Genomic DNA, 26,962 nt, shown 5'->3' with positions numbered 1-26,962 from the left:
TACTGATCATATCATCATTGAAGTAGCCACGGGGGAAAGGCTCTCATGGCCGAGATAATCCCTTCAAACCCAAGTTCTTCCAGTTCCATAACACAGTCGAGGCTGGATTTGATTATTGAACCTAGGTAGGGCCATAGATTCATTGTCCATTGTGATGTCGGAAATCGCTGTTTTCTGTTGCCATTGTCGGCCATCCCTTGCCTTGGCAAGATTCATCCCATTGTTTCCCGGAGCAGATTGAACTCGGAGTTCTGAGAAAGTCGTCTTCTTGTTGAAAAGGATTTAGATGAGAGATGGGGGCCGATCAGACACCCCCCTCGGCCCGAAACATGATATCACCAAGTGATAGAAAAGGTAATACAGGACTTGCCCCCTCCTTGCAGGCGATATGCTATCGATAAGTTCAGAACTGTCTTGCTTTGTGGAGGATTCCCAGGTAGTGCTCATTGATAAAAGAAAGGAAGTAGGTAGTGCTCATGCAGGCAGATTATGCGCAGGTTGCCGCACCCCATAGGTACGGCCGCTTTATCGATAGAGTAGGTCATGCCCTGCATATGATGAATCAATAGCTTGGTAGATGACTTGCAGAAAGGAATGTGTCGTCTCCAACCAGAACTGCTCCCTGGATTGGTGGCAGGGATGATCAACATCGGGATTATCAGGCCCCTCGGCGTGGTACAGACAGTAGTATGTACAGGAGCGGGTGCTCGCGCCTGTGCGAGTATGGGGTGCAGCTGTAGCTGTATGTGTGCTTATGCTATGCACCTGTCAGTACTAGTCATACCATACTCGTTGGTTATAGTTCACAATCACGTTCAGCATGGTTGTTGATGGCTGGGTGATGCCATCATACACGATTTTGGATACGGACCATGAGGTACTTGACTGGGATCTATCTTCATCCTGGGTCTTCAACCCTGGAAGAAAGCAAATGTTGAAGCTAATGATCCTTGCTACCAGCCACACAAAGGAATCTACACCCAAGGGCAAAAACACAGAGCCCTTGGAGGCTCATCTGGGGTAATCCCTTTGTGCCCTCGTGAGGTGTGCGCAAGGGACCGAATGGAACAAGTAACCTAAACAAACAAACAAAAACCTCATGCAGACAACCCAACACAGCCTGTGATAAGGCTAGTAGGCTAAGCTAAGTTGGCCCTAAGCTAACGTTAGTCCAGCCGAGCGGATCAGTGGGCTCTCCACGTGAAGACTGTTTAACGGCTTTGATGCCTTGATGCCTTGGCCCATCCATTCTGATTGGCCAGTTTAAGAATAAAGACGCGTCATTACACGCTAAAACGCGCAGGTAACTTTGCGCTTTACTCTTTACAGTATTATATACGTAATTTACCGTTCTGGGCGTTCTCATGGATGGCCAGAATGAAAAAATCAGGCCATCAAATGCAAACCGTCTGAGTGATGATGAGATAGGAGCTTTTCTTGCATTGCAGGATCGTTATCAGTGGGCTTATCGTAGGAGGTGGCCATCACTCGAACCAGGACGATTGATGGGAGAAGCGTGGGAAAAATGACTTGTCCCTTGCACTTGCGAGGGAACAGAATTGAAGGAACTGAGAGACACATGAGTGCTTTGCCGGAGCAGCTCTTCCTGTTGGCCGAGAAGTACTCTGTACAAGTCAGTACAGTAGTTAATTTGTAGGTTGAACGATGGCTGCTTGTTTACTCTGTTCTACAGTGATCCTAACGTAAGCAATTCTGTTGACCATTCAGCGCCTGCCTGATCTCTGCAATTTTGCCCGCTACAGTATCTGCTGTCTGAATTTGAATCTTGATCTCTCGATATGGAAAACCCAAATCCAGCCTCAGAATTGAGTCAACATCATCACGAGGTCAGTCGGGTCAGGTTAGGCAAGCCGTGGACAGAAAGGGTGGAGCTCCGGAATCGGCATAGCGCCAGACCCACTTGCCCTTCCGTCTGTACAGTAAGTAATTTCGTTTCCCTTGCGACCGCCGCCTCTTCCCACTTTTTCCCTTTCCCCCCCCAAATCCACTTCCCCCCAAATCAATTCCATTGCGCTGCTCCCCCTCCGGCGCGACCGGCCCTTTTTCTTCCCACCACCGCCGTCGCATCGCGTCGCCTCTCTTCCGAATCCAGTCGCTCATTTTCTATCAATCCGTTGATCCGGTTGTCTTGTCCGATTTCCTATCATTTCGCCTTCCGACGGCCTCCGGCGCATTTTTCGGTTCTGCCTGCTGTCGCAACTCCGTCTGACCGTCGCTCGCTTCACATCCCCGTTCTGCGATTTTCCATAATGTTGATGCAGTCGGCAATGCCCTGCGAGGGCAGGAGATACCTGACCCGATCACATTCTCGTGCCTTTTCGCCCACACCGCCGCCGGGAGACGGGTACCCCGGCGGCACCAGTCTGTTGGGGACCTGTCGCGCGCTGCAATCCTTGCTCAGCGGCTCGCCCTCGGCTTCGCCCAATCGTCCTCGGTCCGCGCGCCTTCAGAGTCCGCTGCATTTGGTGTCGACACCGACCAGATCGCCGGCGAAAACGACATCGTCGCCACAAACAAACAAAGCCCGTAAACAACAGTCCACCAGAACGCCGCCGACGCGCACCCGTGGAGCGCGCAAGCGGTCGCGCAGCATCTACGAGGACGGCGATGGCGACGTGGACATGATGCGCAGCCCGCGCGACCGCTTCTCGACGCCGAAGCGGCAGAAGCGGTGCCCACCGGACATGCCGCTCGGCCTGGCCATTACGGATTTTGAGGCGCTCGATGACAACGAACAACAGATTAGCTTCGGACAAATAGATTCGCCAATGTGCACGCTGCGACAGCGGCGTCATCTCCAACAAACCCCACAAATCATTACTCAGGATGATGACGATGTCGACGCGCGCGTCTCTCAAACCGTCCTCCCGTCCATCGAAGAGCCCGACAACAATAACAACAACAACAGCGAAACGGATGATGATCGCTCCGAGTGGACGGCCGAAGACGACCAGAGACTTGTGGACGTCGTGCTCGACAAACTCCAGCTTTCGAAACGCGACTGGGAGGAATGCACACGGCTGATCGGCAAAGACGACGACAGCATCAGCCGACGATGGCGCATCCTCGTCGGCGAAGGGAATATTGGTCTCCGACGAGGACGCGACCAATTTCCCCGTCGACGAATTGAGGATTGTTTTCCCGAGGCGCAATAATCAGATTCTCTTCCCTTCCCTGGGATAGATCATTGGCCGCTCTTTTCTTTTCTTTTGTTTCCTTTTTCTTTTTTTTTTTTTTTTATTTTCCCTTTTCCTTGCTGTTTTTCTCTCTCTGTACTCTTTAATCTCTGGACCAAGCCTGCACCGGCGTTTGAACTAAAGGATCGGGTTGCTACAGGTGTATCATTATGGAATGGATATCATATACCCGGGTACCGACTGGTGTTTGTTGTTCCTTTGGACTTTTTGTTGTTTCAATAATTGGCATGTACGGGGTGACTCCTGTCTTTCTTTGTATCTATCTCCCCGAGATACTACTGTACGATAAGTTAATCTCTTTGATCTTGACAATTGCTGCTATCTGATCCATGAAACGCTGGTATGACGAAATCTCAAAGATGTAAGTAACTAATTCATACGGAGTAATGGTTCTGTAATGTAATACGATCGGCCGACCGATTTGGAAGGGACCCTGACTATCTCGTGCCGACCCGCCGGCGGCGGCGGCGGTCTCGGGCCGGAATCTTGCATTACCTACCTACATACATCTTACGAGCCAACTGGGGTTAACATGGGAATACATACTTATGTACTTCAAAGCGAAACTGTTTTGTCATGGCTTCCTATCTACACTACATATAATGTCATGGTGGGTATTCATTACTAACTAGTGACGATTCTAATGGTTGATTGCACTGTACACGGAACTCTTTAAAAAACACGATTAGAACCTATATTCGTTAGCTTCGCATCCAGTATAGAAGAAGGAGGACAAAAGGAAAAATACCGAATCTCATAGCTCCCCGCCCGCGTCATATAGCGGACCCATTTGACACTACTGTAATTGCTCTTTTCAAACACCTTGAGATAACGGACGAGCAGCCCACTGCTGGTGAACATGAGCAGGTTGAACGAGAGGCTGAGCGGCGGGCGACTCCAGGCCTTTTGGTGCGTCATGCTGGTTAACGTGGCCTCGGCGGTGAGGACGTACTCGCTCTGGCCCGTGAACCGGGCGATCTTCCAGACGATGTTGTTGTGTTCAGGCTCGTATTTAGCTTTCCCTTGAGAGGTGCGCTCCGTGACGGTGGCGGTGTTGAGCGGGGTCGGAATGCGCACGACAACGTTGGTCGCAAAGAGCTTCGGGCCGTAGTTGGCTTTGATGGCGACGCTGTACTCGACCTTGGTCGTGCCAACCTCGCGCACGATTGGGTGGACCTTGAACGGCAGGTTGACGTTCTCCGTCGCGCGGTACCGCATCAGCTCGAACTCGCCGTCCGGCGGCACAAACGAGATGGTGCGGTCCGCGTCGAACCGGCCCAGCCGCACGCATTGGTGGAACTGACAGTCCTCCAGCGTGACGGCCCCCGCGGCCGCCCGCGCGGCCATGCGCTTCGCGTTGGCGGCGTTTGTGGCCGGGTCGCCCCCGTCCAGCAGTAGGCGATCGTTGAGCCCGAACTTGCACTCGGGCATCCCCGACAGATAGGCCCGCATGATGATCAGCCCGTTGACGTCTGCCCGCAGCACCGCCCCGGACGCGGACATGAGTAGGTTCACGTCCTCGATCACGTCCACAAAAGCCTCGTTCTTGCGATACTTGATGTCTGCCCGTCGCCATGAGAGCGCGCCCGTCGCTTGCTGCGTGATCCGGCTCGAATCCGCAGGCGAGTTGGCCATGGCCGACCGCACGCCTTCCGTGGTGATGTACATTTTGAGCGTTTCCGTTTCCGTGTTTTGGGGGTATCCAAAGTCGAGGATTTCTACACCGGTCAGCTCAAACCTCAAGAGGACCAGGGACCAAAAGGGACATACCATCCAACAACTCATACACCAAGACAAAGTTGTTCTTGACGGCCTCTTCGTCAAACTTGCCAAAATACCCCTTTCCCAGCATCACAAACCGGTACAAGAACTCGAACACCAACGCCGCGTTGGCATTGCTCTTGGTGATTGCCACCAAATAGATGTTCTCGTGCTTGACATGGCTGAAGGTCGTCGAGCCCAGCGTCAGAATCGGCGAGCGCACCTGCGGGTTCGAGATGACTTGGATGCGGAAGATGTCGGCCAGTCGCGGCCGACAGTCGTTGCGGAATGCGCGGAAAATAAGATTTTCGCCTTTTTGGTTGAAGATGAGGATCCCGGAGAGCATCTTGCATTTTTTCTTTGACTCCTCTGTTCCTTGGTCTGGGTCGGGATTGTTAATGTCGAGCTGTCTTCTATGGTGGAGAGGGTGGTTCAGCGGAGTTGGTGCCTCAGGCGTTAAGCCGGTTGATAAGTCAATCCAACTTTACATGCTCAGTAGGAGAGTTCTTCATGGCAAGGTTCAAATGATTAATTAGGATACTTATATCCGTTCGTATTATACATTCCAGTCATCCAGTATTGTACACCGCAACCCAATGGAAAAAAAAAAATTTATAAACACAGAATCTCCAAAAAACAGGTATAGTAGTGGTATATCCCGCATGTCATCGCTCGTGATTCTCCGGCCCATGCCCATTTGTCGCGGCCCCCGAGTTAGGCCTCGTGCCCTGTTCTGGCTCAACGATCCCGATCTTGGGATCGGGGATCTGAATGTCCAGCGTCATGTAGGCCGTGCGGCGTAGACTCCAGATGTGCACGCCCTCCTTGGCCCCGACCTCGCGGTTCCACTTCTCCAGCCAGTCCTCGATGCGCTGCAGATGGCTCTTGATCCGCGGCCCGCCAAAGTCATCCCACAGCCAGCCGGTCAACAGCCCCAGCGCGCTGTCAACCCAGTTGCGAAGACTGAACGGATCAAACGCCTTGGTGAGCTCGCTGTTGATTTTGGCAATGATCCGCCGGAATTCCTGCTCCGGCAGCAGCGGGTCCAGGATTTCAGGGTAGAGGTTTGAGAACGTGGGTGCGAGGTCCCCCTCGACCATCCAGTCCCGGCGGATGCGAATGATGCGGGTTGAGGTAAACTCCTCCGACTGCAATGGCACGTGCGGGTTCAGATGCGGATAGCATGGGTGCGATGGCCCCCAGGCGAGTTCCTCGGCCACATCACCGTTGTCGCCGCCGCCGTTCGACTGCTGCTGCTGCAGTTGCTGGGACGACGGGACGGAGGCATGGGTCGATGCTCGGAGCGACTGATTCGACTGTGCATGGCGCGGCGGGTGGTAGATTCCATCGTCTAGTCGGTTCGGGTTTCGATGGTTGTTGTTGTTGTTGTTGTTGCCCGTCGCTGCGGCCATTCTCTCGCCGTTGCCGCTGCGCCGTCGTTGTTCCTCGCCCCACTGACCACTACGTCGCCAGTTCGCCGGCAGTCCAACGCTGGTGCGGGCGCTCTCGGCGTCTTCGACACTGCGCTCGACGGCAAGGCTGTTGGGCGACGGATTCAGGCGACTGCGGCGCTGTTCGGGGATCGTCAGGAGCGGATAAGCGTCGCGGGAAACGTTGCCTCCGAGCGGCAGATTTTCATCCGAAAAATGCGGTGGGCGGGGGGTCGTGATGACAGCCCGCGGCACGTAGTTGATTGGGTTCCAGAGTCTGGAAGCGGAGGACCGTGGGTAATTGGTGGTGGTGGTGGCCGGCGGCGCGAGACACGGATTGGTTCGGAACGAAGACAGCAGCGGGCGGTTCCGCGACGGAAACTGAAACTGGGACCGGGAGGAGGAGGAGGAGGTCGACCGGGGCGGATGCAGGTGAACTCTACTCGGCGCCCGGGGCAACTGCGGTGTGGTTGTTGTTCTTGTTCTTTGTCTCTCCGAGTCTCCCAGTGGGATCGTCTCGAACGCGACCTCGTCTGAGTCGGGGGAATGTGGGTTGTTTTGCGTCGCCAGCGGTGGAACGTGGTATTCAGGGGAGCGGTGGCCGCTAGACAACGCCGTTTTCGACAACGCGACGGGAAACGCGAGAGAAGCGCACAGTATCGAGCACCAAACAGTAAAGACGAGCCAGCAGGCTCGGAAATCGCAGGCAAACTATGAGACGGAGTAAACAACGGCGCAAGGGGAAATTCTCCAAGTGGTATAAGGCGGAGGCGGCGCGAGTAGGGATAAGAAAGTCTACAGCAACACACTTCCATCTCCCATGGCTTTTCACTTGATCAGGTTTGCCAGAGAAAAGATGGGAGAAGAGACACCGGGATCTCATCTACAGCGATTCCGGAGATTTTTATGCTACTGATTTCTTCGATTAACTTCGCCCGATGCTCAGCCCAGCATACATATTATGCGTGGGATTTTCCAGATCAGGGATGAGTCGAGTTTTGAAGCCAGCTGGTCTTTTTTTGCGTTGGTGAATCCGCCATGACTAATCACAGCTGTTGCCTGAGAAATCAGGAATCAAATCCTTTTTCATGCACCATTATTAGTTATTCAATTCAGGGACAGTCACTGAGCCATCCTGAACCAAGTAGCTTACTCCTAAGCAGCCATGTACGGAGTACTCCCTGAATGAGGTGGATTTTCTGATCGGCCATGACCAACAACTCTTGAAATTGGCCCTTCCAGAGACCGTGCACAATGATTACGACTACATACAGTACAGACTAACAGGTACCAGCAGCAGGCACACGCTAACTAATGAGTAACCATCGTTCCTGAGCCAGCCCATTGGTACCCGGCATGCTGGGTCACTGGGACCTGGCTGGACTGTGCGAGGACCGCGTCAGCACTCTGAGTCCAGACTCCCAGTCCTCGTCTGCCACCGAGATGGTGGCGCATAGAAATCAATCAACATGGATCTGATCTGATTCTTAGCTGAGGACATGGCGAGTCCACTTTTAACCTTCCAATTGCCTTAGCTGACGAAAATTCGAAAACTTGGGTTATCTAGGCCAGTTGACCCTAAGTATAGCCTACACCCCGGCCGGGGAACGTTTCCGGAAGCCAACGGAATCAAGAATTTGAGACGCTCTAAGGCTTCAGACTCCTCTCCTCTCTGCTTGAAGTAGGAGGATATTAAGATTAGTATTCTTCTGGTTAAAGATTCGCTAGTAGGGTCACAGTTTGGAAAGTATGAATTGCACATTGACTTTGTTCCGACACGCCTGATACACACAGCACGAGACAGAACGAACGCCATTCAGATCCTGCTTCCCAACGCCAGAAGTGAGAAGATCCGATCCACCCCAAAAAATTGGAACTACATTAGAATGACAGATATCCCGAAGTAGAAAGGAACAGCGTCCCAATGAAGGTCATGATTGACCTCATGCAATTTTCTGATTGGCAACAGCCTGCATCCGGCGCATCGCCTCCCGATGCACATCGTGCATCTCCCCCCGCTGCATCCGCTCGACGATCGAGTGCTGCAGTCTCTGAGAAGCTAGATCCTGCTGCTGCTTGATCGCCTGCGCCCGGCGTCGCTGCTCCAGGAGGCCCGACCTCGCGGCGTCGACGTCGACAAGAGGACTGCGAGAACGGGTCATTTCCTCCTTTATCGACTGGCGCCAGGCAGCCATGGATGCGGACGTGGTCGATGCCGATCTGCGAGCACCGGGAGGATCCCCGGCAAGCCTCTCAGAGACAGACGGGCTGAAGCCGAAGCTCGTGTCGGATGAGATACTGCGCTGCCGCAGAAGTTGACGGCGCTGTGCAAGAGGCATGTTGTCATCGTCGTCGTCAGCGAGGCTTCTTTGACTGGAGTGTCGCGATGGCACGCTCGAAACGGACTGGCCGGACTCGGAGCGCGGCTTCCAATGGTCTCGGTTGGACACCGGGGATGATAACATGCGATTGCGGAGCATGCTGGATCGCTGAGCGAGCAGAGACGGGGCTGCGGGTGTGGATGAGTCCAGGAACGTTGCTTCCTCGCTTTCGTGAATGGGTACGGCAGCGAGAGAACTGTTCAGGAATGGACTTGAGGAGCTACGCCGCGTACGGAGCCCAGCCGGCGAGGACGTTACCCGGCGTGGACCGAGATGCACGTGGCCCGGAGAAGATAGTCGAGGCAGGTAGGAACCGCTTGCGACGGTGGACGCGTCGTCCGGAGGCATACTCGTATGCCCGGATATCCTGGATAGGTTGGATGAGGATAGGTTGCGAGCTGGGCTGATAAGCGGTTCGGGATACTGCCCCCGGAGGCCTATATCCCCCGTTGAATGGGTCAGGGCACTGGTGGCTGTTTGCTGGAGCTGCTCTACAAGCACTGGTGCTGGCTTCTCCGAGTCTTCGCGGTCGGTACCCGTAGTGGTGTCGATGGGCTCAGGTTCCGGAGCCTCAGCGTCCGCAAGTTGCTTCACCCACTCGTTCGTCCGATAGGATGCTACCACGGGAGACAAGTTGCCAGGAAGCTTGTCCACAGCTCCTGTTGACAGCGATACCTTTTCGTCTATGCCTGGTCGGGACTGCGATTCAGTCGAGGAAAACCCTTTGGGGGCGGTCTTTTGCGATGTGACTGAAGGTGGAATCGTCACCGGCGCCAGAGACAGGACCTTGCCGATGGGTAAAACCGATGCAGCAGAAATTGCAGGTTCTTTTTTACTATTTGATTTGAGGTCGGGCCCGGGACATTGGTTCTTTGTTGGCGAGGTTGTTTCAGGCTGTTCGGCTTGCACGCCCGGCTTGGGGTCTACCATGGACATGGTCATGGGCCCATTGTTCGACTCCCCACAAACTTTACTCTGAAATTCGCTTCGAACAATCCCATCTGACGTTGACGTGCATTTCAGGTTCTCGCTCACAGGCTCAGCATCGAGCCGGGGCGGGCGACCCCCCGCTTTCCCAGCGTCGAGCATGCTCATCGGAGTTTCTGCGTTTGACTTGACGCTCTGGGCCTCGGCCATGTCTGCCAGATCCGCAAGAACCTGCACAGAAGAAGCTGGCGTGACAGGCTTCGTTGCAATGAGCATTTCCTCGGACACCGATTGCAAGCCTTGACTGTCTCGTTTACTGGTATTCTTGGGAGATAACGCTCCCGGCAAAGAAACACCGGACAGACGTCTTGATAAGCGGCTCGCAAGAGACTCCGAATTGTCCACGGTCGCCCACACTGACCGAGTGTCCTGATCGCCGTCAACCTCGGAAGAAACGGAGTTTCGGACTGGCCCTGCCGCCGATCCAGGCGGCAAAGGTTGATCATGCACCTGCAATGTAGGCCTATCCCTGTCGTCGTAGCACGGTAGCTCTGTAGAGCGTTCTGACTCGTCCACAGTGGTCGACGCTGCTGTTCCCGTCATGAATTTCTCCCTCTTCTCATCCGCGACCAAGGTTTGACTGCCATTGCTTTCCGGCTGACTGAAAATGCGCAGTTCCATCGCGTGGTCCAGTCTTCTTACCGCCTCTCTCGGATCTTTCGGGCCGGAACTTGACAGGGAGACATCTTTTTCTCCCTTTTGCTGAAGCGGTTCATCCCCATAGAGAGCCTCCCAGCGGGCCAGGTCTCTTGCCCGGTCCTCTTCCAGCTTCCGTCCCATTTCCGTTTCTAGTTCATCCATCCTGCGCTTCTCTTCTGCTTGCTCTGCGTCTTGCAATTTCCTCCGTTCTTTGATCACTTTCCACAATTGGAATTGAGACACCAATCCGGCCAGGAAAATAACAATCGTAATGGCGAGTTCGACGCGGATGCCACGAGTCACCGGATACGTTGTAGTCGCACTGGGAAATATCTTGTGGTTCAGTTCTGTGACTCGTGAGTAAGCAAGGATCCGAGAGAACTGCATGGCACGACATACCCCATATGTAGAGCCAGAACTCCTTTAATCCTGCACGGCTAAAGCAATCAACGCCCAGGACAGTCGCCGTGGCACCGGCGAATGCCGTGGATCCTATCAGGGCGTATGGCCGGGTGTACGAGATAAAGGACAGCGCGTAGACGGCGGCGCAGAAAACGCCAATGAATATACCCTTGGCCCAGTCCTTGTCGAGAAGACCGCCATCTTTCAAGCTCAAAAGCCACATGCTGAAACAGAATCCACCCAGTTTGCACCCGAGACCTTCAGTAAGCTCCCTAAACGCGAGAGCCACTCCGCCCAGGATCAAACCGGGAAAGAAGGCGGCCACGAAGTAGGCGCCTTGGATCCCATCAGAAACGGGTGGGTTAATCACGTAGGTAATTAGAACCTGTTTGGTCAATGTCAGCAACGGGTTTGCGATGGAGGATCAACAACCACCTACAACTACGGACAAGCTGATGAGCAAGGCCGTCGAGATGAACACATGGATCCTGCCGATGAGATTAGTCGTATAGTCTCAACACCTTCAGCGATCATGTTAGCTTACCACTGATTCTTGATCCCTATCAGACATTGCGCAACGCCTACGATTATCAACACCACGCCGGCTATCCCCAACGCTGGGGTGATCCTCGGTGAGAGCGGCAGATCATTCGGACCCATTGGTTCTGTCATGAACCTTGTCAGTGACATCAAGCGAAACCAAGAAAAATGAGATCTTACGTGGGTTCGACTCTCTTGTTGGTTGAGGCTCCGACTGATCAGTTTGGATGTTTATCATCGACGTTACCGTTTGAGGTGTTGGTTTGGTAGACGTCCCAGGCGACGCTGTTGTCCATGTCTCCTGGGTTGTCTTTGGGCGCTCAATTGAGGTTTGCGTGCTTGAGGTGGTACTGACGGCGTCATCTTGTCTTCGAACGTTGGCCGGCGCAGCGATGACAGATCCCAGGCAACAGAGAAGAACGACTATTAGAGTAAAAAGGTGATGGCATTGCATTTTCCCGGGAGAATCCAGGCGCACGTCCAACAGTATTGCATGCGCCGAAGAATACTAACACGAAATGGACTCCATGATGTGCAGCGAACGTCGCCATCAGCCTACAGAGAGAGAGAAAAAAAGGTCGAAGAAGCAAAACAATTTCTCATCGTGACGCGGCAGGACAGCACTCGACGGTATTTACAGGTCGAGCCGCCATTTCGGATCTAGAGGTACCCTGTACCTATCGAACATGGACAATGCAGCCAAGAATGTCCGCGAATAGGTCTCCGTGTTGTCACTCCTATCCAGTCTACCATCCAGTCAGCCACCGCCAATCGATAGGACATTCTAGGTAAGGATATGACCGTATGGCCCGCTAAGAAAAAAGCCAATTACTCGACGATCATCGATCGCATGTGCTCCGTAGATCAATCCAAGCGAGCCGTTTCTTGTTGTCCACTCGGCTTCTCTCAAAACAGGCAAAAAGTCAATCGAAAGTGTCGGGAATTCAGGAGCGGTTTCCGCCAGATCGACTTTCCAGCATGCCATGTGATGGGCTCTCACAATGAATCAAATTGAAAGTCAGGCATGTGGACCTCACAGCTTTGCTCGCCATGTTGTTCTGTTGTTCACTGGCTAGTTAAACTCTGCCAAAATCTCACTTAACCACCAATCTTGGTTGGCCGGGGCTCTGCAGGAACTTCCGAAAGCCGATATTCTGCACGAATCAGCGACTGGTCACTTTTAGACTCGGTACGGAGCAGATGAGAGTCCATATTCCTGCGAATGGATTGAATTCGGTTCAAGATGATCTGCCTTTTGGTTTCTCGACTTTGAGACTGAAGAAGAGTAATTACTTCGTACTCCGTCACCAAAAAATGGATCGATTTCAGCATTCAGGAGACCAGGACATTATTTGTTTGTTGTTACGAAGAGTGGAATGAATGCCTTGGGTATTCACGCTGGCTGGTCCACTCGATGAGCTGTTCGTCTCTCCCTGAGTTTGTACTTTGTAGCCCTGTCCTTGTTTTATTTCTGGGACCAATCGCGTTGATCGCGGCGATGAGCTGGCCACGACACCATGATCCGCCGGAAAAGACCCTGGTCTGGCGGTCTGCCCTGGATACTATCAAAGTAACTGACAAACCTATCCCTAAAAGGGCTAGCGTATGGATACTCTGGGACTAACCTACTTTGGTTAGCTCCCGATCGATCGCGCTAATATATCACGTGATAAATGTTTTCCAGTCGCGACTCAACAGCGGGCGATGCCGGACAGCTTGGATTTTCAACGCAAAAAGGAATATTGGCCTATCATTGCGTACACCCTCGGAAATCCTTAAGCAAATCGTTTATTTCGCGCCAATTGGACGATTCCCTCCTGATATCAATTCGACAAAATGCAAGCCCTCCGATCTGCATATCGCGCGCGCAGCGCCCTGAGCCTTCCCGCCGCAACCCGTGCCTTCTCCTCCTCCCCGGCGCACAATGTCGCCAAGCTGATTCTCACCGGTCGTCTCGCCGCGGAGCCGGAGCTGACGACAACCTCGAGCGGCCAGGAGGTGGTCAGGTACTCCGTTGGCACGTCGCACGGCCCGCGTGAGAACCGCCAGACGAGCTGGTTCCGCGTCACGAGCTTCACGCCGGAGGGTCCCCAGCGGGATTACCTCTTGAGTCTGCCAAAGGGGTTAGTTCAGATACTTTTTGTTTGATCTTAATTGAGACGTGTTTCGCTGATTGTGTTGTTGTTGTTGTAGGACTCTTGTCTATGTCGAAGCCGATGCTTCGATTCGTGCCTATGAGGATGCGGAAGGGAGACGCCAACATAGTCTTGGAGTCATTCAGCGTACGTGATAGTCCATCCATTTATTGTTTGACTCTAATTGCTGACGTCGCTTTTGATTTAGGGTCTCTTGAGGTGCTCAAGCGTCCTTATGTGCCCGACGGGCAACATGAACAGGGTCCAGACGCCGCTTAGATGTGGATTCAAACGAACGCCCTCGGACCATACCATTGGTTATGATCCAGAGATGTTCGGACATCATGTTGCATGCTGGTATTCCCCTCTTATCTGTACGATATATTTCTGTGGTGTACCTAATTGCTTAATGTCTGGTGGGAATCTCAACTATGCTTCTGATCGCCCAGTCCTTTGGACATGTGCTGCTGGATTGGTATGAAAGATTGTATATTGTTCGCAATGGTATACATACCTGCCTATATACCCTTGGTCAAATTCCGTAACAATGCTAAAATCTGAGGACAGGTGTTGAGTGAGCGTGGAATACAACGGTTCATAGCATTCATCAGTCATAGTACATATGTTCAATTTAAACCATGCAATCGCAACGCTGATGGACCTCATGAGTAACAGTGATCGTATCCACTGGCGGGAAGGCTTGCTTCTCATCGCTGCCCAACGTTGACTGGTTCCTGGACTCAGCAGAAAAGGAGGAAGACAGACTGGCGAATGTGGCTCTATTCATCGTTAGATTTGCTGACAAGAGCTGAACCGTGGGAACGTACCGAGAGCGAGAAGTCGTCCAGCTCAGCAGAGATTGCGCCCCTTTATTGATTCTCGAGAAGAACTTGAACGTAAACGACGTCGGACGGCGCGGAGTACCCAGGGACGGGAACCACCGCCCTAGGTACTGGCGGTACATGTCCAGCGACTCGGGCCCCAGACCGAAGAACAGGAAGAGGAGCACGCTGGCCCCGACGGAGATCCACGGCTGGTACTGCACCTGATTGAACGTGTCGATCATGACGATCGTGTTCCAGTCTGGACCATGGACCTTCTTCCAAGAGAATTCGTGGAAGGGGATGGCGGCCATTATCTGGCTGTAGAAGACCCACGTCTGCAGCGGCAGGATAATCAGAATCATGATCGAGGAGAGCCAGAAGAGGCGCAGGAAGCGATGGGCGTTCATGCGGTTGCCGAGGGAGCCGAAGATTCGAGAGAACTCGGCCTTATATCTGATCAGGCGGACGACGACAATGACTTGGTAATGTTAGTTGCTGTGAATCCCTCAAGCTTCTTTTTTTTTTCTCTGATACTCACCGCAATACACCGCTGCCAGCAGACAAATCACCGGCGGCCAGCCATACACTAGCGCGAACGAAACCCAGCTTTCATCGAAGCTCTGCGTGCAGCCCGTGACACCGAGGATGCCATACCGAAAGGGTTGACAGATGAAATGGAGCACCATGGCAATCAGCGGAATCACGAAGCAGAAAGTGATCTCGAGGGCCCGCTTGCGCAGGCGCTGTGCTTTGCTAGGCACCAGCGGGACGCGGTCCGTGTCCATCACCTCGGCCAGGTTGTAGAAGATGCAGAACAGTGTGCCGGGGAGGGCGACCTGGTAGCCGATCTGGACTTTGACCTCAACGTCGCAAAGCCCGACGCCATCCCACCAGGAATTGACGTCTCCATGGGACCAGATGAGGGCATTGATGGCATAGAACGCGTCGCTGATCATGATGTAGCCGATCAGGCAGGACGACGCTAGGTTGCGGTGCGTCACCTGGCAGATCAAGGGAGGGATGCACAGGAGGAATCCGGACAGAGCGGCCGCGAAGCTGATCACAGCCATGGAGTATATGGGTGGGCCTTCTGCGGAATTCATGGTGGACGATAACAGTTGTTCTTTTTGAGCCGTCACACAGCAGATATCTGCGCGCTATCAATGCAGCTCGATGTTCACCGAAGAACTAAGATGATGCCGATAATTTTCGACGATTGCAAGTAGTGTTCCTCAAGATCGAGTCGCGGACGAAGATATGAAGACGGGAAAACGCAGCATCCCTCGATCCCTTAAATACGACTTCCTCCAGTTGAGGCGCCATTTTATTCATGGCCGATTGATCGTGCATCAAGGCCATGTTTATCGGTCTCATTAACAGCATCAACAGCCAGCATCTGAGATGAAAAGTGTGATGTATAGAGCTGGGAGCAGAAGACTTTACCTCATTTGGGATTCAATAGAGATAGCCCTAATTGGCAGAAGTCGGACTCAATAGGCATCTGTTTGCTCAGGAGCAGCGAGTATGATGTAGATCGTCGGCTGCCGATTGGTTTGAAAGCGCCGGCGGTTCAATTCACAATCACTAAACTCCATTGGATTCATGTACATGGTGAGCCTGAAAACACAGGAATCTATCTTATTGAGCAAATCCTGACATAGGCCAGTCCGCACATTTACAGTACTCTCTTCACTCTCCAAACAGGCGTTCATCTCAACCCAGGAACCCTACCTTGAGGGTTGCCTGATACAGCAATTACTTAGGGTTTAGGGTGGAGATAGCCAAGAGCTAAGCTTCGGGGAACAGGCTTGGCGGTCCACTTTCTTCCCCTTTCCGCTTAATGGGTCCCGCCGCATCTTGTGAATCCAAGGCTGATACAATAGTCCAATATCGGCATGGCACGATGAGCTGGTAAATACCCAGCATCGTACGTGCGCAAAAAACAATGCGTTGATTTGTTTGCTGCCAGCCCGCTGATCGAGGGCCCCTAGGGTCTGTTGGATTTCGAACTCCCTTCAGTTGGTGTAGTTACGTCATGGTCGACAACTCATCATCATCATCCCAGCATGCGGCCGCATTCATCACCGGTGCACATGCGCCGCGCCTGTCATACGCAGCGTCGCTGAGGCAGCGGCCGCAGGGAGGAAAGTCCGTTTTGACGGGTGACAGCATTCCCCAGCACCAACCCGTGACGCGGCGGGACTCGACGCTGTCAGATACCATCTCGGAGGCGAGGCAGTCTCTTCGCGATTCGACGGACGAACTGCTGTTTCCGCGGCCCAAGAATCGGGAGAACTCGGCTGAGTTGGTGCAGGAGGAATCGCATTGGCATTCGGTTCCGCTGGTGTTGGCTTTGCTCCCTGCTATCGGCGGGCTTTTCTTCCAGAATGGAAGCGCGGTGTTGACCGATGCGACGCTGCTGTTTCTCGCAGCTGTATTTCTGAACTGGTCGGTGCGACTTCCGTGGTATGTTGTAGTTTGTGTATTGCATTTCTAGGCAGATGCCGACTGACAGATTTAGGCAATGGTATCGGTCAGCTCAGCAGATCCGTCGGATCAGGACTAATGACTTTGCGCATGACATCGACCCGTCCGAAAAACAGAGCCACGATGTCGGAGAGGAGGAGTCAGACAAGACCAAGAATCGCAACAGCAAGGAGTTATCGAGAGCAAAAGCTGTCCGCGAGCTACACATCCACGAGCTCGCCGCTCTAATCTCGTGCTTCGTTTTCCCGGTCATGGGAGCATGGCTCCTACATACCGTGCGAGGTGCCCTATCCCGGCCCTCTGAGGGCCTAGTCTCGAACTACAACCTGACAATTTTCTTGCTCGCGGCCGAGATCCGGCCATTTGCGCACCTGCTGCGCATGGTGCACGCCCGTACGCTCCATCTCCAGCGCGTCATCGAGGGGCCGAGCGATGCAGCCGTCCCCGTCGACAGACTCGGCGACATCATGAAACGGCTCGGGGATTTGGAAGCGCACGTTGCCGACAAAGTGGCCTCGGAGGGCAGCAAGGCCACGAGTCCAGACGACCAGGAAGGAGAGCAGCAGCCCCCCTCGCCCCCAGACACCCTCCTGCATATCGCCCAAGAAATCCGCCGAGAAGTCCAACCCGAGCTCGACGCGCTGAAGCGCGCCGTCCGGCGATACGAGAAACGCACAACGGTCATGGCCTACCAGACCGATACGCGGCTGCAACAGCTGGACGATCAAGTGCGGGACGCGATCGCGCTGGCGGCGGCCGCGCAGCGCACGGCGGAAGGGTCACATCGTCCGCGCGCGGCGCTGGTCCTCCTTGATTGGATCTGTGCGGTGATTGTCGTCCCGACGCGGACGGCGATGTCGGTTGCGGCGCTGCCGGCGCGGATTGCCGGGCGGTGCCTTGAAAGAGTTGACGGGTTGTTGTTTCTGAAGAGGCGCGCTGCTGCTAAGGAGTGATCGCGGGAGCCGAGACATGAAGAGGGCGGCTATCTTGTATTCTGATCTTCTATGTCAAGTAATGTTCGGTTACGAATCTGATAACGGTGTTTTCATAAAGAATTCATTAATATTATTGCTATTATTCACACCTCCCAAAAGGGATCAATCAACTTGCCAGCGACGGCATTGCCAAATGCCAAATCTATTAATCTAAATAAACACTAACTGACCACCCAAGGGAAAAAAAAAAAAAATATACATACTCTACAATTACACATCCAATCGCTAGAAACAAGTTATTCAAGAGCAGGCAACGGCTTCGGCTGCTCCTCCATCACATCCCTTGTATTCGGCGTACTGGTAGGTTGCAAGAACGCCTGGACAACCATCTTCTTGCGTTCCTCCCACGCGCGGCGGTCCTTATCTTTAGTCGGCGCAGGGATGGACGTCGAGATCATCAGGTCGGAGAAGAAGGCGGAGAGGATGGATTCGACCGCGGCGCGGCGGGCGTCGTTGCCGGCAGGGCCAGGTCCGTCATGCGGCTGCTGCTGCTCCGGTTGCTGGTTCTCGTGGGGAGGGTTCGGCGTGTTAGCATCCGTGTGTTGACGGCGGATCGGGGCGAGGATGGAAGCCAGCGGGCCCTCGGAAGAAGTAGGGGAGGAGGTCGGCGATGGAGTCGGCGGCTTTCCGATCGACGCCGGCGGCGCAACCTCGTTGACAATCTGGTTGAGCATGAACGTGACGAAGGTGAAGGAGACGCTGTGAACGGGCGACACGGCGAGGGCGTCGAGCACCCAGGCCTGCAGCTCCTCGGGCGAAGACCAGGGCACCTTGGCACGGTCGCGCGCCGCCATCTGCGCCTCCATGTCGCGCCAGACGTCGGCGGGGATGACGCCGTCGCGCAGCGACCGCAGAAACGAGACCAACGTCTCGGCTAGGATCTCTAGCCGATGCAGCGCGGGGATCTCCGCGGGGAAGATGGAGGTGATGCTCCGCCTGCCCGTGTCCAGCGCCTCGCGCACCGCCGCCAGCAGCGCCGTCCGCGTCCCCTTGTCTCGTAGCGTCCACGTCTCCGGGCTGAATGGCCAGCCAACCCCGTGTGGCTCTGTCAGCCACGGCGGGGTTTGATCTTGATCCTCAGCGTTGTTGGAAGAGAGATCGCTCCTTCCTCGGGTCATTTCCCACTCCGCAACCGCCCGCTCCACCGTGCTCGTGATTGCCTCCGTCAGCCGGAACAGCTCCCGCGGCGCTGACAGCCGCGGCTGCTGCGCCTGCTGCTGGATTTCTGCTGCACTCATACCCGCAAGGCTCCGCGCCCCCGTTTCGGGCATCCGCGTAAGCTCATCGAGTGACCGCCCAAAGCACGTCGGCAGCCACCGTCCGTAGATTGGAATGAAATGATCTCGTCCGCCCGTTACTTGCAGCACGAGAATGTCCTCCACCTTGGCCTCGTCCGCGTTCAGCGGCCGCACGTAGTCCAGATGCGTCACGCACGCTGTAACCTCCACCGTCACCGAGTCTCCCGGTAGCAGCGTGTACCGTTCGATTGGTTTCTCCTTGTCTTTCTTGTCTCCGGCCGGCTCGTCCATTGGCCAGTGCACCTTGACGTCCAGCCACGCGGGCGGGTTCGTCGCCCCCTCAGGCTGCTCTCTGCCGACCAGTCTCGATGCGAAGCTGAACGTCGCCGGAACACTACCGGTGTTCGCGATGATCATTTCGCGGCTGATTGGAACCGCGTAAGGCACTCGCCCGAGGTAGATCGCGTTCCGGTCATATGCCGTGTCGCGCGAGTCTTCTTCCTCATCATGATGATGATCAATAACCACGGTCAGGCTTGGCCGCGCCTCGTTCTCCGCGCGGTCCAGCTGCCGCACCACATCCTGGTAAACAGCCGCCTTGAGTTCGGGTATCACCGCGTCATACGTGATTGTAAACTCGGCGTCAATCGGCTTGTGGTCCGATGATAGGATCCCTTGATGCGAAGCGTAGTGCATCAGCCGGATCCGATCATCCTGCGTCGAGTCGTCCTCGTAGTCGTCGGACGACTCGGACTTTGCGGACGAGTGATCGGCAACGGCCAAGGCCACGGCCGCGTTCTCGTCCTCCTCGTTGGCACCGTCCGTCTCCGGGTCATACTCAAATAGCACACCCTCGTCGTCAGCTGCCTTGTCTACGCCGCGCGCCTTCATCTCCTCATCCCGGCGGCGCGCCTCTTCTTCCCTTTTTACCCGCTTCTGGTAATTCATCAGATCGCGCTTCGACCGGTACAGGATCCGGTCGCACCAGCTCGGCCCGCGCTTCTTCTCGCTCGAGTCGAACGTGGCAATGGTGCCAATGTCATACTTGTAGGTTGGTAAAAATCGGATCGGTCCTTCTCGCCAACCGTCGTGAAAGGCCTTGCGCTGTTGTTGCTGAATACGAAGCTGGTCATGTGTGAGCAGCGTATTCAAGGTATTGAGGAGCGACGTTGGATCCGACTCCTCTGGAATCTCGTCCGCGTCGGCGCCATCACCGCCATCGGACGACTTGTTCGAGTCGTCACCCGAAGTCCCGTCGGAGCCCTCCTCCGCAACAAGAACGGGCGACGGCGGATCGCCATCCGGCTTTTTCCGGTGCTTACGCTTCGCGTCGTACTCATTCCTGGTGTGGAGGGAAAGCAACCGGCGGACATCATCGCCGGGGACATCGTCGACGCGGTAGTTCAGGTCGCCGAACCAGAACGCAAAGTCCTCCTTGCCGATGGTCTCGGGAGACTCGTCATACCCTTCGACGTCCGGGTCAAGGGCGTCAAACTTGGCGCGGCTGACGATCTGCGCCGCGTCCCAATTGCGGCGGTCCAAGCTGCCCCTGTCGGCGCCCGCGGCCAGGTGGCAGTTGATGAAGACCATGCGGGTGGTTTCGCCGAGAACGATGCGCGTGACCACGGCGCCCTTGTTACCCATGTAGCCCATCAGGCCGGTGCCGACGGTCGTGGAACTGACGGACGAGATGGTCGGCGCGACATTGGGCGCCGCATACACGAGCAGCAGCAGTCCGACCAGCTGCACCTCGGAAATGAGCAGGTATCCTGCCGGTAGCGCCCGCTCCAGGGCGGCCTTCCAGCGATTCGACGGGGCCGGGTCGGTGTACGGCTTGAGCGCGCCCGACGGCGACGACACATCAATGATCTCCTGCAGCCCTAGCACGTAGATGCCCACGTCTTCGGGGCGGTTCTGGGATCCGCCGCCGGTCGTGGCGTCCGCGGAAGCCGCGTCATGGTCGACGGTGTTAAACCGGTGCGGGATTTCCTTCCCCTGCACAAACCACTGCGCGAGATCGCGCTCAGTGCCCGCCATGGCGGCCACATTCCAAGTGCCGACCTTGACCCGAACGGTCCTAGGCCGGATATACTCGGCCTTGCGCGCTCTGACGGCGCGCAGGAGGGCGGGTAGCTGATCATGCTGGTCATCCTGATCATGGCGGGAGTTATGGCCATCTTCGGACGGCGCTGCCGAGGGAGGATCGTCTCGGGAGGACATGACGGCGGGGTGCCGGAACCGTTTGCATCGCTCTCAATTTCGAAGTTCGGCGTAGGTTTGTCCGGACGGTTTCCCGCACATGGACTGGAAAAAGCTTCGGAATGCGATACAGACAAGGTCGGACAAGACTACTATGAGGAATTTAAAGTGCGCACACTGTTAGCAGTTGGGAATATAGTTCTCGCAGGTCGAATTGCATTCCGGAGCGCTGAAAGCGGGCGTGGGCGAGGGGCAAGGGCGCCGGCGTCAATGGGCTTAAACGGCGACGGAGGTGACCAAATAGCACGTGGCGCGAGACTCTGGACGGCTTGGAGGGAGCGCGTGAAGCATTCTCGTGGTCTAGAACAAGAAATACGAATTTACTTGGTCGCGTGTGCTTTCGCAGTTCAGAGAGAGTTTACCCTGTCGGCGTTCGGTAGCGAAAATACATACCTAAAGCCCCCGGCCAATCCCAAAACGGAAATATGCCATCATCACTGGCTGGGGCCACCGTTCTCAAGTCATCGTGGAAGAAACCTTAGCAGACTGTTTCAGTTCCCTCCCCAGCGTCGATGGAGAGAAAGATGACACCGCGCAAGGGTCGAGGAGGTCGTCCTCCAAACATCCATTCCCATCCCAGCAATAACAACCATCACCACCCCTCGCCGCGCAACCACCGAAGCACCGGCATCCCACAATCAACGACAATACTAACCTCCGATTACGAAGACTCCGACGCACCGGGTGACACTCAACAACCTCAGCAACTGCCGGAAAACATCCCCCCACCAACCCGCACCAATGAAGAACTCAACCTCTCCGTCCTCCGCCGCTACAACCCCTCCATCCGCACTCTCCTCTCCCTCGCTCCCTACGCCGTCGTCTACGACTTCAACGCGGAAACACGGCAGTGGGAGAAGAGCGGCGTCGAAGGCACACTCTTTGTATGCCAGCTCGAGCCCGGTCCCCGCTGGGGCGAGGAGCGGTACAACGTCTTTGTTTTGAACCGCCGCGGTCTGAACAACTTTGATCTACGGCTGACGAGCGGCGACAATGTTGAGTTGACGGAGGAATTTGTGATTCTCAAGACGGACGACGACAATGATGATAATGGCCAGGAGCAGCCGGCGCGGAACGGTTCGACGACGACGACGACAACAACAACGCCGCGCATCCATGGATTATGGATCTACTCCGAACCGCCGCCCAATTCGACCGCCGAAACGCGCAGGATCAATGCCCGTGTGATCCACGAGTCGGCGGTGAAGGCCGGTGAGTCTCTCCGACAGGCCAAGGAGAGTGCTGCTGCTGCTGCTGCTGCTGCTGCCGCGCGACCCTCCAGTCTCCCCCCGCTTCAGCTTGTTCAGCACCAGCCACCACAGCAACAACCACATCAGGCTCCGGCGAGCGCCGCCGGAACGGGCCAACGAATTTCCCTCCAGGATCTCTTTGGACATCAGCGAGCCCAGGACGATGGGTGGAGTGTCCATACCCATGGCACCATTCCACCACACTCGCCTTGGGGCAGTGGCCTGCAGACGCCAGGACTTGTTCCGGCGCAGCCTTCTGGCGGCGGAGATGTCATCAAGGATCTATTTCGGCGGGCCGGATTGGCATGACTGTATTCTATCCTACGTCTAATGTTGATGATGATACCCCTTCGCAGCCCTAGCATGACACATGAAGTCCAATAGTCACGAGACAATGTCTGCTGATCATATTCAAGAATCACACTTGTTTAGAACCTATCCACAGTCGACCCAGACTCCAGAAAAAAGAAAAAAAGAAAAAAGAAAAAGTATCCCATGAGCGGAATCGAAAGACGTAAAACCTGATCACGGAAGCCATGACCCGCCTCAAAACGCCGCGGGAAACAGCCCTCGAAAACACAATTCCATGGCACATCCCGTGCCCAAGGAAAAATCAAACAAACAAGACGCCGTAAATGCCGATGCTGTCCCCCCAACGATATATCAAATACATCAACGGCCGGGATTGAGCGCCGTTTAACACCGAGATTGTAAAGCATCAAGTAGACCACTGCGGGGATCGAAGAACATCAATGTCATAATCTCGAAACCATTGTTACCCGAAGTACACCGTGCCGTAGCCCGAAATCCACCCGTAAATCTATGCCATCTCCTGGGTATCTTTCGTATGAAAATCCGTTTGCAATGAAGCAAGCGTGTACACCAAAAAAGACAAGTACTTTGCAGGATTGAACCCGCAGAGGGCAATCTGAAGCCGGTCGCGCGACCATCTACCCTCCACTGTTTGCGCTGGTGTTGGAGTCTGCACTCTGACCCCGCTCATCACGATCCTCGGACTCGCCCAGCTGGATCGACTCGGTCTCGACCGAAGATTTCAGAGCTGCCCCCAGGTTGATGGAGATCTTCCTTTGCACACCACCCGTCGAAGGACTGGGCGATGTCCTGCGCGATGTGATTGAATCCCCGCCTGGGCTCTTCCGCCGACGGTCGTACGTCGAGCCTCCAGAACTCGCACTGCTCGACCGTCGCTTGGGTCCACTCTGACTGAGTCGGATCAGTTCATCGTCATCTTCAGCATCTCGCCGGCGCTTCTCTGAGATTCTCTCCGGTGGCGTCTGCGGCACCGAAGTAGACATGGGACTCGAGGGAGTGTCAGAGCTCCTGGCCCGCTCTGATGATTCAGCCTCCACCGCCTGCGGCCCTGACTCGGGATTCGAATCAGCGATTTCCTCGTCGTCGTCGTCGTCTGGATAATCCACCAGCTTGACGAGGCCGGCCGACCGATCCGCGGCCGGGGCATCCTTGTCTTCTTCACCGTCCGAGGTATTGAAATACTCCTCCTCAGCAGGGTCCAGTTCCCGAACACCCTGCCATCGCTGTCCGTTTACAGGGCCGCGCTGCGAGGTGGGGCTCTCGTTCGAGCGATCGATGAGGACGCCCGACCCGACGCCATTGCCCTGGAACTGGTCGTATTTCATAATGAGATTCTGGAATGTATCGACGTAGGTGATCGCCTTGAGTTGATCGCGGTGTTTCTCTACAAGATGAGTGATAACGGGCTTGATGTTTTCCCGCCTGATATATTCAAACAATTCAAGGCACGCGGAATTCAGGAGGTTGTCGCGGGGCATTGTCTCGAAAATAATGTCGAGAATCAGGCCGAAAATGTTGTTATGAGTCAGTTGGGCCAAGTAGAACGTATCCTGCAAATTGACCAAGGTCTTGAAGAACTTGAGCGCGGCTGGAAGAGTGTCAGCCTGCCTTGCCCTGCCGTCATCAACGGGGATACATACTGAGCTTGAGGTGTTTTTGTGGAACGGTCAAAAGTTGGGCAACGCGAGGCACAAGATTTTCGCCGTGGATGAAATTCCGGCATCGGAAAAGATGCTGGCGGACAAAAAAGGTCAGGACGTCTGTGAGGTGGGAGAAAAGCGTGATCTCATGGAAGGACAAATCTGCGACTGATAACCTGGATCAGCGACGAATCATGCACACACAAGACCTTCGATTACGTACCTGATGAGCGACCCTCGAGACTCTTAAAAGGCGCAAACAGTTTTCGGGCAGATTCCTCGAAATAAGCCGCCCCAACCGACTCGGCGGCAGTGTTCGACGGACGAAGCTTTGCGAGAAATTCGGCGCCCACTCTACTTGTGGGATCCGGCCCGGGGATCTGCGGATCGAGAAAAATCTTGAGGGCATCAGCCAGCTGAATTTTGACACCCATGTCCGCCTCAGTATGGAGCAGTCCAATCAACGTGTCGGTGAGCGGCGTCCTCTTCTCCGCCACGGCTTTGAGCATATAACCGCGCACCAAAACTGGATCGTGGTCGAGGAGCGCGACGAGGATGTCGATTCCCGTAGTGCGCATGGCTGGTTTCGAGTGCTTGATCGCGAACGCAATGACGGCGAACAGGCCATGGTTGATAAAACTGGTAAACAAAGACGCTCGCGCCGACGCCTGCAGGTTCTTTGCGATGGTTGCGCATTGGTGGAGAAAGCTAACCGCATCCTCCTTGCGCTGCTGGTCGGTGTTTCTGGGGTCGAAGATAGCGAAGAGCTCTTTGAGGAACGAGGCATTCGATTGTATGTGATTGATGATGTCGACTTGATTGAAGAAGATTAAGGAATTGAGAACGGAAAAGGTGGGATCGTCGAGTATGCGGGCGAGGACGACATCCTTGAGATACTGGAGACGCCATGTATGACGGATCTTGTCCTGAATCCTCCCATCCTTCATGGGAACCACCTCCTTGTACCGCGCCTTATCGGAGAGATACTGTCGGTGGTTGGCTTTGTGCGTGGGGAATTCGGGGTCATCTGAAGAAGTAGTCAGTGCAAGACGCTCCTTCGTACCCAAGCTAGAATGACGCGACACGTACACTCGAGCGCGCCGACGACGCCTTCAATGATTCCATCAGTAACGACGGACTCAATTATGTAGTTGTCGTTCAAGAGAATTATCGTCTTCATGATGTTGCAGAGGCGATGCAGATCGGGCAGGCTCTCCAAATCCTCAGCCATCTCGACCAGCGGGACCAGCTTGCGGATATACTCTTCATGCAGGATGAACTTGCTCAAGGCATCGCGACCGCTCGGCGACATGCTCGCGGCGCGCACGGCCTGTTCGATTTCGGCCAGGTTGCCCAGTTCGGGGGGCGGGAGGGTGATGGACGGATGGTACGAGTCCATGGCATCTTCTGACAGAGCTTCATCTACATCGGGATCAACAAGGGAATTCCGCCAGGCCGGGGATGACGAACCTCCAGCCAGTGCGATCATCTGCGCCTGGATGTTGTTGACATAATCCCTGGTCGAACGCGCGTCAGCTTACGGAACTGCGCTGAAGGGTACGGTCGCTCGCCAGCCACTCACCAGATCGCAGCGCAACCCTCGGCCTCCTGGAAGCTCAGAGCCATATCCACGCCATTGCTCTCCGTCCACACGATCAAGGTCTCTGCCGAACCGTCAGTAACCTGCCGTCGGAAAGATCGGGGAAGACGCGCGCACCCTGTTGCTTTTGATAAGACTCATCCTTGCGGATGACGGTGTCGAGGAGAATCCGGCCGGCCTCATCTTCTGACTCAACGAAGATCTTGGGCACATCCTATTGCACGGAGGTGGTCAGATCCCGCATCCAGCGCGCGAGGTGAGAAAAAAACCTACCCCGACCACCTCACCGGTACAGAACCCGGTTCCGCGATCGAACCAGTCATTGTCGCGGAGCTCATAGACCTTGACACGTTTGCGCTCCTGCGGCGGGCGGATCGCCAGAGCCATGTCGATGGATGGGGGTGTGGATGACGTCCGGGAACTCCGGCGCCAAAAACCCCGGAGGGCGTAGAACACGAGAGCAGGCGCGGATGCGGGTGGGGGAGCGAACGGAAAGACGGGAAGCGATTAGGGAGGGCGACAGGATCGCAAGACGGGCGGACAGATTGACGACAGCGACAGAGCGAGGGATCAGTGAAGCGAAGAGTAGTATGTAAGTGTATGTATTTTGGGGAAGAATCAGAGTTGGACCAGAACGGAAATTTTCTTTGAATGAAATTTTTCGATTTTGCGTTTTGGCGTTTTTTTTTTTGTCTACTAGTAACAGGGCACGGCAGGAGCAGCAGGGTGGCACCTTCCTGGGTCCAAGTACGATGATGCGATAGGCACCCGAGTTGGAGAAGGCTTAGCGCCGTCTTCCGTCGGCTCCAAGCATCCCTCGTCAATGAATTTCAACCGCGCGGA

At 55.0% G+C, this 26,962-nt stretch overlaps 9 protein-coding genes across 9 annotated transcripts; 4 read left to right on the top strand and 5 right to left on the bottom strand.

Moving 5' to 3' along the window:
• Positions 1 to 2,270: 2,270 nt before the first annotated feature.
• VTN31DRAFT_4747 (uncharacterized protein) lies at positions 2,271 to 3,176 on the top strand (the record flags this gene model as incomplete). The annotated part of the gene is made up of 1 exon (XM_069405169.1): positions 2,271 to 3,176. The coding sequence occupies one exon, from the start codon at positions 2,271 to 2,273 to the stop codon at positions 3,174 to 3,176; it is 906 nt and encodes a 301-aa protein (XP_069260260.1).
• Positions 3,177 to 3,903: 727 nt separating this feature from the next.
• On the bottom strand, positions 3,904 to 5,325 carry VTN31DRAFT_4746 (uncharacterized protein; the record flags this gene model as incomplete). The annotated part of the gene is made up of 3 exons (XM_069405168.1): positions 3,904 to 3,910; positions 3,967 to 4,936; positions 4,989 to 5,325. The coding sequence occupies 3 exons, from the start codon at positions 5,323 to 5,325 to the stop codon at positions 3,904 to 3,906; spliced, it is 1,314 nt and encodes a 437-aa protein (XP_069260259.1).
• A 319-nt stretch (positions 5,326 to 5,644) lies between these two features.
• On the bottom strand, positions 5,645 to 6,391 carry VTN31DRAFT_4745 (uncharacterized protein; the record flags this gene model as incomplete). The annotated part of the gene is made up of 1 exon (XM_069405167.1): positions 5,645 to 6,391. The coding sequence occupies one exon, from the start codon at positions 6,389 to 6,391 to the stop codon at positions 5,645 to 5,647; it is 747 nt and encodes a 248-aa protein (XP_069260258.1).
• Positions 6,392 to 8,352: 1,961 nt separating this feature from the next.
• Positions 8,353 to 11,812, bottom strand: VTN31DRAFT_4744 (uncharacterized protein; the record flags this gene model as incomplete). Its single annotated transcript, XM_069405166.1, has 5 exons — positions 8,353 to 10,763; positions 10,816 to 11,203; positions 11,258 to 11,306; positions 11,363 to 11,483; positions 11,539 to 11,812. The coding sequence occupies 5 exons, from the start codon at positions 11,810 to 11,812 to the stop codon at positions 8,353 to 8,355; spliced, it is 3,243 nt and encodes a 1,080-aa protein (XP_069260257.1).
• Positions 11,813 to 13,194: 1,382 nt separating this feature from the next.
• VTN31DRAFT_4743 (uncharacterized protein) lies at positions 13,195 to 13,772 on the top strand (the record flags this gene model as incomplete). The annotated part of the gene is made up of 3 exons (XM_069405165.1): positions 13,195 to 13,481; positions 13,552 to 13,640; positions 13,702 to 13,772. 3 exons carry the CDS (start codon positions 13,195 to 13,197, stop codon positions 13,770 to 13,772), a joined length of 447 nt encoding a protein of 148 aa, XP_069260256.1.
• Positions 13,773 to 16,352: 2,580 nt separating this feature from the next.
• On the top strand, positions 16,353 to 17,757 carry VTN31DRAFT_4742 (uncharacterized protein; the record flags this gene model as incomplete). Its single annotated transcript, XM_069405164.1, has 2 exons — positions 16,353 to 16,783; positions 16,839 to 17,757. The coding sequence occupies 2 exons, from the start codon at positions 16,353 to 16,355 to the stop codon at positions 17,755 to 17,757; spliced, it is 1,350 nt and encodes a 449-aa protein (XP_069260255.1).
• A 278-nt stretch (positions 17,758 to 18,035) lies between these two features.
• Positions 18,036 to 21,257, bottom strand: VTN31DRAFT_4741 (uncharacterized protein; the record flags this gene model as incomplete). The annotated part of the gene is made up of 1 exon (XM_069405163.1): positions 18,036 to 21,257. The coding sequence occupies one exon, from the start codon at positions 21,255 to 21,257 to the stop codon at positions 18,036 to 18,038; it is 3,222 nt and encodes a 1,073-aa protein (XP_069260254.1).
• A 551-nt stretch (positions 21,258 to 21,808) lies between these two features.
• Positions 21,809 to 22,855, top strand: VTN31DRAFT_4740 (uncharacterized protein; the record flags this gene model as incomplete). The annotated part of the gene is made up of 1 exon (XM_069405162.1): positions 21,809 to 22,855. The coding sequence occupies one exon, from the start codon at positions 21,809 to 21,811 to the stop codon at positions 22,853 to 22,855; it is 1,047 nt and encodes a 348-aa protein (XP_069260253.1).
• Positions 22,856 to 23,496: 641 nt separating this feature from the next.
• On the bottom strand, positions 23,497 to 26,506 carry VTN31DRAFT_4739 (uncharacterized protein; the record flags this gene model as incomplete). Its single annotated transcript, XM_069405160.1, has 8 exons — positions 23,497 to 24,467; positions 24,520 to 24,687; positions 24,743 to 25,546; positions 25,609 to 25,941; positions 25,990 to 26,036; positions 26,102 to 26,183; positions 26,237 to 26,333; positions 26,393 to 26,506. The coding sequence occupies 8 exons, from the start codon at positions 26,504 to 26,506 to the stop codon at positions 23,497 to 23,499; spliced, it is 2,616 nt and encodes an 871-aa protein (XP_069260252.1).
• Positions 26,507 to 26,962: the final 456 nt, after the last annotated feature.

This window comes from Thermomyces dupontii, assembly GCF_041956625.1.
Source record: "Thermomyces dupontii strain NRRL 2155 unplaced genomic scaffold VTN31scaffold_4, whole genome shotgun sequence".
In the NCBI taxonomy this organism is placed as follows: domain Eukaryota; kingdom Fungi; phylum Ascomycota; class Eurotiomycetes; order Eurotiales; family Trichocomaceae; genus Thermomyces; species Thermomyces dupontii.
This window is presented reverse-complemented; position numbering and strand designations above follow the sequence as displayed.